At 47.6% G+C, this 9,256-nt stretch overlaps 1 protein-coding gene across 2 annotated transcripts; it reads left to right on the top strand.

The window, feature by feature from the left end:
- The first annotated feature begins 1,282 nt into the window (after positions 1-1,282).
- On the top strand, positions 1,283-9,237 carry ADAP2 (ArfGAP with dual PH domains 2). Of its 2 annotated transcripts, none has more exons than XM_037406077.1 (10): positions 1,283-1,500; positions 2,642-2,772; positions 3,449-3,540; positions 3,675-3,760; positions 4,110-4,219; positions 4,889-5,035; positions 5,755-5,838; positions 6,214-6,276; positions 7,552-7,629; positions 8,266-9,237. In XM_037406077.1, the coding sequence occupies exons 1-10, from the start codon at positions 1,407-1,409 to the stop codon at positions 8,482-8,484; spliced, it is 1,104 nt and encodes a 367-aa protein (XP_037261974.1). In that variant the 5' UTR covers positions 1,283-1,406; the 3' UTR covers positions 8,485-9,237. The 2 variants fall into 2 exon arrangements, with proteins under 2 accessions (XP_037261974.1, XP_037261980.1); XM_037406083.1 differs by lacking the exon at positions 1,283-1,500 and adding an exon at positions 1,938-2,025.
- The last annotated feature ends 19 nt before the right edge of the window (positions 9,238-9,256 follow it).

Here is a 9,256-nt window from a genome sequence, read left to right as displayed (position 1 = left end):
GGAAGACACTGAAGCTTAGTCATTGGACTGTGAAACTAAGAAGAATCATGAGGTTACTGACCAATGCCGGGGTTTTGGTGGTGCATGTATATGTTGTCTTGAATGTAGATAACCATTTTGCAAATGTCATACAGATTCTTTTTGTAAGCTAACACAAAAATTAAGCTAGCGAAAGCTTCAGCATATGGCTTGCAAGAAAATTATCTCTAGAGAAAAATTCAATCCTTGTTTACATGCTAGTACACAACAGTTCTTAAAATCTCTCTTCTCAGCACTTACCCTTTACATAGGTAGGTGGACAATTCAACTTTTGAGATATTCTGCTGCTGTTTATTTCAGGGCTTCACAATATTTAAAAATAAAAGGTACAATGGGTACAACACTATTTAGTGCCTAAAAAAGTGGAAAAAAAGGTGTTGGTACTTTCAATGGATAATACATCTCTAGTATAGTATTTCATCATCTACAAAATGACTGCACCGTGGTTTTACAAGATCATACATAAACTACTAAAGATTAATTTGGCATGTTATAGTATAGTAATGCAAGTTAGCTACGCAAGTTAAGTTTAACCTGGAACTAGTAAAAGGAAAAATATTTTATTATCTCTTAATCTATTTCTGATGTAATTAACCTTCTTGAAATTTTTCCCTCACCTTAATTTTTTCTCCTTTTTCTTTTCTCAGATAAACTGAATATTGTCACAGACTGTTGATACGGGCTTTATCTTGAAAGAGAGGCATTTTCATTAGGATTAGCAAATCCTGTAATGTTCCATTTTCCCTGTATTGACTTACACTGACTTTTCTTTTTTTCCCTTGACTTTTATTTCTTTTGCTTGCTTGCTTGCTTCTTGTTTTTTTTAATTTCTTTGCTCCTTGGTGCCAGACAGCTTCTCAGCCCCCTTGCCGAGCACTTGTGGGCTGGCCGCGCTCTGCCTCAGCCAGGGCTGCCGCACGGGTGCCGGCCTGTTTGCAGCTGGCTTTTATAGTTATTTTTTTAGATATAGCCCTGAGGTGGAGGCGACGGCGATGCTGTAGGTGCGCGGAGGAGCCCCCGGGGAGCCGGAACCCCGTCACGCCCAGCCCGCCGCGGGAGGCCGGCCCCGGCCCCAGCCCCGTTCGGCGCGGGCAGGGGGCGAAGGCGGCGCGGCTCGTTGTGGGGAAGGGGGCACCGGGTGCGGCGCCGCCCGCCCCTCAGGGCTCGCCTCACGGGCGCGCTCCGGGCCGTACCGGGCGGGCGCTCCCCGGGCCGGGCCCGCGGGGCAGCCGCCGCCAGGAGGCGGCCTGAGGGGCGGCACAGCAGGGCGCGGGAGGCGGCGGGGCGCCCCGCTCCGGTTCCTCATTCTCCGCCCGGCGCCCAGCCTCTCCCGCAGAGCTCCGCGCCGCGCCCGGCACCCGGCGGCGATGATGGACCGCGACCGCAACAAGACGCTGCTGCTGGAGCTGCAGAGGGCTGCGGGCACCGGCAACGGCCGCTGCGCCGACTGCGGGGAGCCAGGTGAGCGGGCTCCGCCCGGCGCCTTTCTGACTGGAAAGTGGGGCTGAGCGAGGGGCCCGCCGGGCCCCGCGGGCTGTGCCACCCTCCGGGCGTCCCTCCGTGGCCGGGCAGCCTCCCGGCGTGCGGCGCGCCTGGCTCGGTCCGGGCGCCCGGGGCCCGCCGCCACCGTGCCCTGCAGGCGGCGGGAGCAGGTGCTGAGGCGGCAGCGCCCCGCGCGGGGGGGCGGCCGGGCGGGCCCTGGGGGGCGGCGGGCGCGGGGCGGGCGGGACGCGGCTCTCCTCGGCCGGGCCGGGCCGGGAGCGGCGGCTGGGAGCCCCGGGGGGACGGCGTGGGGCTGGAAGTGGCCTCAGAGCACCGGCAGCTTCCCCAGAGCTATTTGTAGACGGTGCATGAGGCCGGAGGAGGAGGGTGCGTGAGGCGGGTTTCCAGCTGGGAGGGAATGCCTCTGCGCTGGGGCTGGCGGAGAACGGCACCGAGGCGCCTGCTGGAAGCCTGCACCGCGCCGGCACCCGGCGCCCCTTCCAGGTGGGAGTCTCCCTCGCCCACGGCAGCGGGCCATCGGTAGGCTGCAGCCGCTGGGAGAAGATAAGCAGCTTCTGCTTGATGTGATAAGGGAGAAGCGGAGGGTGGCCGGGTGGAAGTGGCGGGCCAAGGAAATGGCCTTGCCAGAGCGCTCGGAACGCCTCTGCGCGCTGCCCGGCCAAGGTGGCCTCGGGATGCAGCGGCAGGTGAGAGCGGGCGCTTCCACGGGCCGCGGACACAAGCCCTCGCTCTAGGTGCTCGTACTCTGTTGCACTCTCAGTAGTGTTCACTGTCCACAACATTCTTCCATTGTTAATTCAGCAACAGCAGCTTTCCGCCCTGAACTAATAATTAGCTGAGCTTTTACATCACCACTCAGCTGCCTGCACTATCCCATTAATTTTTAAACAAATAGGCAGTGAAAGAGCCTACAAGTGCAGGGGCTGCATTCTTTACTGGAGAAAGCAGGTGCCGTTCCTCTGAACGGAGTGAAGTGACAATTGTAAACAACGGGGTAGGGTTGGATATATTGTGTATGAAGCCTGGGCTGTGCTTTTTTGCCCTTGCCAGTGGCTGTGCCTTTTGCCATATATTAGTTCATTCTTGTGTTTGTGTCTAGATCCAGAGTGGGCTTCTTACAAACTTGGAATATTCATTTGTTTGAATTGCTCTGGAATCCATCGCAATCTTCCTCAAATCAGCAGGGTCAAATCCCTTCGGCTTGACTTCTGGGAGAATGATCTTACTGAGGTACAGAAGACAAAAACAGTAATTCACTTTTCTCAATATTTCATCATAACCTCCTCTGCCTCGTAACTCCTGCGTTGTCCACCATGGACAGAGGAACAAAGCCACACTGAGCCAACTCCAGGGTAACTTCAGGGGTTTTTTTATGACCTACTCATTCAAATTACACTGACCGTGTTTCTAACAGCCTACAGTGTATTTTTTTTTTTAAGCCCACAGTTAACTCTTCACTGTGGTCTAGAAGCCCACAGATACTTCCAGATAGTATGCTCTGTTTGGAAATCAACATGCCCTTCTTAAATATGGTTCAGACTCTCAACTTTCAATTGAATTGTGTTAATAATATAACCACAGTTAATGTCTAAGAGGAAACGAAGGTATAGGGACGTCATAAATAACTTTTCTCCTCATTTTCTTTTGTTCTTTTAGTCAACAACTGCAATCTCATGTTCCTTCCATCTGGTTGAGAACTGTAAATGCAAAAAAGGCTCAGCCACCTACCAAGTGCAGACTATAATGCCAAAGAAAATTTACAGATGTATGTAGATATGCACTGAGAGTTATGGTGAGACTGAGCAAAAAGTGCAGTGCTCCTTTTGATATGAGTTTCATTTTACGTTCATGACATGGTATTGGTTTTGTACTCACACACCTAACTGTAACTTCGTTTGTATTTCAGTTTATGAAGAAGCATGGGAATCTCTGTGCCAAAGCTAAATATGAGGCAAAAGTCCCTCCCTACTATTACATCCCCCGGTCCTGTGATTGCTTGTAAGTTGACGGTGTATTCACTGCTGCAGACCTTTACAGCTATTGAACTACTGCTTCCCTCCACAGGTCTCTTTGGTTGGTTGGTGAAAATAGAGTAGAGGCAGATCAGCTTTATCCATGTTTTCCTCTTTCAGGGTTTTAAGAGAGCAATGGATTAGAGCTAAATATGAGCGTGAGGAATTTGTTGCCACCCGAGTCTGCCAAGATCCTTGTTCTGCAGGTAAAAGTTAGGATTGTCAGGGAAAAAGTGTTAGCCTTAAGGCCAACAGCACCGTGTTCTCTTTGCAGCTTTGAAGATCTTTAAGGTTGGCTTGTCATATTTGAATTGTTGGTTGTGCAGGCCTTGCTTTGAGTCTAACTTTGAGAAACTCCTAAGAAAAGGCACTTAGAGAAGTGCAAGGGTGTATTCAGATCTTACGGTTCTCTAGTTCTCCACTGATTTTTTTCATATGAGATGAAAATTCTCAGATGGAGAAGAGACTTGAAACTCAGTGCCACACCACCATTTAGATAAACTGTCCTGCTATTGTGCTGCCCTTCTGTGACACTTATCTTGGTCTGATCTGCAGGTAGCCGTGAAGGGTTCCTCTGGAAGCGTGGGCGGGAAAGTAGACAGTTCCAGAAGAGGCGATTTCTCCTATCAGCAAGGGAAGGGGTGTTGAAGTACTACACCAAAGAAGTAAGTTCCTCAGCCAGAGTTGGCCCTAGGTGGCTGGTCAACTTCTGTCCTCAGACCCTGCTCTTCACTGGCAAAACAGAGCATAAATAGAATAGCTTTGTCTCTAGTTCTGCAGCCAGGACAGCCTGTGTTTGGAGGAGCTCAGACGTTTCCCCATTAACATATGTGGTATCTTAGGCAATTGCTTTTTTGGATTTAGCCCTTTTCCTCATCCCTTATCTTAACACTGCAGCCTCCTTTTGCTTAGTGAACAAAGGAAATGGATACTGGCAGTTGAATAGCAAGATGAAGAAGAGATCTGTTAGCTCTTATATTACCAAAATATTCTCTTATCAACTGCTGCAGCATCATCCTCAACATGTCTCCCTTCTGTGGGAGACTGTAGCTAGTTGTTCTCTAACTATGAGGCTGGAGACAGAGCGTCCCTTGCAATTGAGACACATCCTCCTCAAATAGCAACCTAGCATTTGTCAAGGAAAGGGAATCAGTCTTTGTAAGAGATTTTATGTAGCATGTAGTTAAGGCTTTATATTTCAGGTGTATCCGATATTCAGGTATTTTAGGATGTCTTCTTTCTCTTCGGTAGGGATCTAGTTCTCATATAGCTAATCTGTCCTCCATTACCTTCCCTGAGAGCACTTTAATACAGTTATGCTTTTCATTTCACAGTCCAGAGGTCCAAAAGCCATTATCAGCATTGAGAATCTGAATGCAATGTTCCAGACAGAGAAAATCCAACATGCTCACGGTCTGCAGATCACATACAGCAGAGATGGGCAGACAAGGAACCTTTTTGTCTATCATGAAAGTGGAAAGGTGAATACCACAGAGACTGGAATAAGCAAGCTGCTTAGATGTTGGAGCTATAGCTTTTGGAAGACATACCCTATTTCTGCAGGATCTGGTTTTATTTGAAGTCACTGTGACTTGCAGAATATAGAAAGTTTCAGAATTTGACACTAATAACTATAACATCTTGCTCCTGTTCCTTTGGGGCATATATGCAACTTCACACCCTGAATAGTCTTAAGGCTTCAGTGGGGCATGTATGTAAATCTCTGTAAGGTAACTGTCTCATGGTTTTATATAAATCTGTGGTTTTGAAACCTTCTTGACACACATAGACAATATTGTTCTGCACTATTTCCAAGCAAACAATGATAATTTTAGGAAGTATGTCTACAGGTTTTGTTAAATTTCTGTTTCTTCCCTTGCCATAGTCCTCATGTTTTTCCGAGTACAAAGGTTTTTAAACAATCCATAACTGAAACAACTGAAAAAGCCTGTGTACATAGACTTAGGTGACTGTCCATGCTGAGAGTGTCTGGGACCTCCCTGGAAGGGCACTTTTAAATTATTTTGGAGGCTTAATGTTTTTCAGGTATCTGGGGCAAGTCACTGACTCTTGCTGCTGCTTGGTGAGAAAGTACGTCTTTGCAAAGAGGTTACAAGAAAGGAGAAGGGCATTTTGGAGAGGCAGCACTCTTACTCCTTGTTATTCTTGTCTTTATGTTTGTATTTGCTGTTTTCCCTAGGAGATTGTTGACTGGTTCAATGCCATTCGGGCAGCACGTTACCATTACCTCAGGACAACCTTCCCAACTGTCCCTGAGACTGAGGTGAGAACTGAACAGGACTTGAAGCAGTCTGTGCAAACATAGCATGGGAAAACATTTTCTCACCTCTTCTGCCGAAGTCAGATGCTCAAACAGCAGCGTATAGATCTTGAGAACAGACAGAAGAGGTAGAAGGAAAGGCTGCACTGGATAACATGCAGAAATGTAGTCAGCTTTTAAGGCCAAAAAGTCCCCATGTGGTCCTTATAGAGTATAATCTTTTAAAAGCCTTACGTTCCTTCTTATTTCAGACTTCCCTTTACTGAGGAGCCAAGAAAACCCAGACCCCAAAAGCCAAAACTGATGGTGATTAGCTTTGACAGAAACAGAACAGAAAAGCAAGCTTGAATGAGACATTTTTTTGTGTTTGTGTTCTAGCTCATACCCAGAATCACAAGAAATTATGTCAAAGAAGGATATATGGAGAAAACGGGACCAAAAGTAAGTGCATACTTGGCAGTATACAAACAGGATTATTCCAGATGGAAATAATTTGATAATTCTTTGATGTTTACTGGTAAAGACTTGTTGAGTGAGTATATGCTTCCTGGGTTGATACAAGACATGATATTCAAGCCTCTTACGTTCTTGGCGATCACATCTTATTTTGTGTGGAAAATAAGACTGGGAAGAGGAACCCTTCTTGAAGAGTAAGCAAGATGGATTAGCAGGCAGTAGACATGCAAAGTCCTGTTACGCAACACTAAATGGATTGCTATATCTGCTAAGTGCAGCTCTAGAACTGCAGCTCCTGCTAGAACAGACCATCACATGCTGACTCCCCTACTTCTCTGTTCCTCTTAAAGTTAGTAGCACACAAATCACATCTGCTTATGGCAGCAAAATATGATTGAGAAAATTCTCCATGGAAGCCTATGGTTTGTTTTTTGTGGGAAAGTATTTGAGCCACTACTCCTTGGAAAAGGAGAGAGATATTTCAGGCACTGCTGAAGAAGGAAATAAAGATCTGTGGCCTTGTTTGAACATTGCCACTTCTTGCCTTGCTCTCCTCTGAGTGAACCATGAGCCAAAGTCCCATTATAAAGTTCAGTGGTGTAATGCTGATATTAAATAAACTGGGGTTTTGGCCCAGCTCAGTACTAGTGTCCCAATACATCTTCCTGCAGGTACTTGCATGGAAAGTACTCACAGCTACAAGCATGAAAGATTGTGCATTTTTCTCCCAAAGCTTCAATTCCGCTCAGACTGAAGTGAGCCCTAGAAGAGGACCGTTCAGTTCAGCACAGAGCCATGACTAGCTCGGGGAATGGTCAGATAAGTGTAGTTGATGGAATTAACACTTTTAAAGAAACCTACCATTGTGCATCCCTCAATGCTAGGGACACACCCCTCCAAACCAAAACACTGGAATTGATTGCATGCTTTCCTCATTATCGCCAGTGGCCCAGGGATCATTCTCTGCAGTGCTTTCCGTTAATCCATTTGCTGCAACTTCCTTAATCCTGATAATTTGATCACTGGTAGAACCAAACTTCCCTGCCTTACCCAAAGGGTTGCCATTGAATGCAAATCTCTCGTGTGAACGCAGGGAGAAGGGAGCTGAGGGCTGCACACAGCAGTGACTCACCAGTTACAGGGACGAATGAAACTGACCTCAAGCTCTGAGTCACATAGGCAGTCCAGGGATCTGCCTTGAACAGGCCGAACTCCCCTTTGGGACCTGATCTTTAAAGAACTTCTGCCATCTCCTTGCAGCAGAAGGAGGCCTTTAAGGTGCGCTGGTTCTGCCTGGATTCTCAAGAAAGGAACCTGATGTACTTTAAAAATCCACTGGTAAGAGGAGTGCTCTTCGCTATTCCACAAGCCCCTTTGTGAAGTTGGGTGGGGAGGAAGGGTCTGTTCTCACCCAGCTTTTCTGGTGGCTGCACAAGACTGAAGGAGGCTCAGTCTCAAGAGCTCACCTGCCTTGTTGATGGATCTCTCTGAAACTGAGCTGGTTGGGAGCTCTGGCCCTCACAGTGGCTGTGAGGGAGATCAAAGTCTTTTAAAAGTAGCTGCTGCTACTGCCTGTGGCATTTATGCCCACTCTCCCAACTCTGTTGCCATTGTGCCTGTAACCTTAGGCAAGATGAGCAATATACCAATAACAGAGGCTTGACAGCCCCAATGTCCTGCTTCCTAGCACCACTCTAGCCACAAGTATATCCTTCCGTGCTCCTTCGGAACACCCACCAACCAGCTCTGTAAGGTGGGTCCCTGCCTCTCCCTTCTGAGAATGCCTGTAAGTGTGAAAAAAAAAAAAAAAAACAAACAAAAAACACCTCTGGTGTGTTTGCTGCTGCCTGTCACCAAATAAGTGTCCCCTTCATGCATCCACAGTTCCTGTTCCACGTCAAAGGATAGGACCAGTGTCTGCTGGAGCTGTGCTGTCCACTGGCTAATTTCTGTCTTCTGCTTCCTTCTTTCTAGGATGCGTTTGCACAGGGCCAGGTTTTTATTGGAAGGATGGATGAGGGATATGAAGTACGAGCTGGCTTGCCCCAGGGAGTCCGGGTGAAGAAGAGGAAACCAGCGATCACTGTGGTCACACCAATGAGAGAGTTTGTTTTTATATGTGAGAATGAAAGGGAGCAGAGGGAGTGGATAGACACCTTAAATGGAGTCATTGCCCAGCCTTTGACGGGTTAAGACTAGCACTGGTGCACTTTTTGGGCTCTGTGGCCTCTTTCTGGTGGCAAGGATGGTGCTCAAGGCCCTGCAGTGACTAGTACAAAGGGCTTCTTCTTTTGCCAGCCACAGGCACAGGAAGCATGGCAACAGAGAAATGAGTAAGAGGGAGTGCAGATACTCAGAAATTATCTGTGCCCCTGCAGAACCTTGCTTGAAGTGGCTTCTCTCTTCCTGCGTCTCTGCTTTTGAGCAGAGGAGGCCTTCCTAGCCTGACATAGGGATGAATTACCCAACGTTGTCATGTGGAAAAAACCCCAAAGTCAATGGAGAAAGTCTGACCCCAGAAGGGCTGGCATGCATTTCCTTGAGGCCTCCTGCAGGTGCTGTTATATCAGCTCCTCTTTTTCTTGCCTTGGTCTGATGTCAGACAGACTCCTGTACACCCTGAAGATGTACCTGACAATCCAGCCAGTGGCATATCCTGCCAGTGGAGTCAGCTGTTACACGAGTACATAAGGACAGTGACAAAGAGGCAAAGATACCATCTCCTATCAGGAAGATGCAGGGTGTCCTGTTGGATAGATCTAAGATACCAATTCATGTTGGAGTCACTGGATGTCCTTCTCAGGGAGGAGCAGAGTCAGGCAGCTACATTTCACCTGGCTGCAGCTCCTCTTCAGACAGGGACATGGTTGTTTTTGACAGAATGTTTAATGTCTTTTACAGTGTTACATTTCTAGCACAGTAAAAAAATAAAAAGTCAAGCCTGAATTTTGGAGGATACTGTAAC

This window comes from Falco rusticolus, chromosome 1 (genome assembly GCF_015220075.1).
Source record: "Falco rusticolus isolate bFalRus1 chromosome 1, bFalRus1.pri, whole genome shotgun sequence".
NCBI classification, from domain to species: Eukaryota; Metazoa; Chordata; class Aves; order Falconiformes; family Falconidae; genus Falco; species Falco rusticolus.
Note: the sequence above shows the minus strand (reverse complement) of the source record. Positions and strands in the feature narration are given on the sequence as shown.

What these genes read in the sequence shown, in the direction of transcription:
- ADAP2 (XM_037406077.1), top strand. Translation starts at nt 1,407, where the DNA reads ATGATGGACCGCGACCGCAACAAGACGCTGCTGCTGGAGCTGCAGAGG. An exon ending in GGGAGAATGATCTTACTGAG is followed by an intron (nt 2,773 to 3,448) that starts GTACAGAAGACA and finishes TTTGTATTTCAG; the next exon opens with TTTATGAAGAAGCATGGGAA. An exon ending in CAACTGTCCCTGAGACTGAG is followed by an intron (nt 5,839 to 6,213) that starts GTGAGAACTGAA and finishes TTTGTGTTCTAG; the next exon opens with CTCATACCCAGAATCACAAG.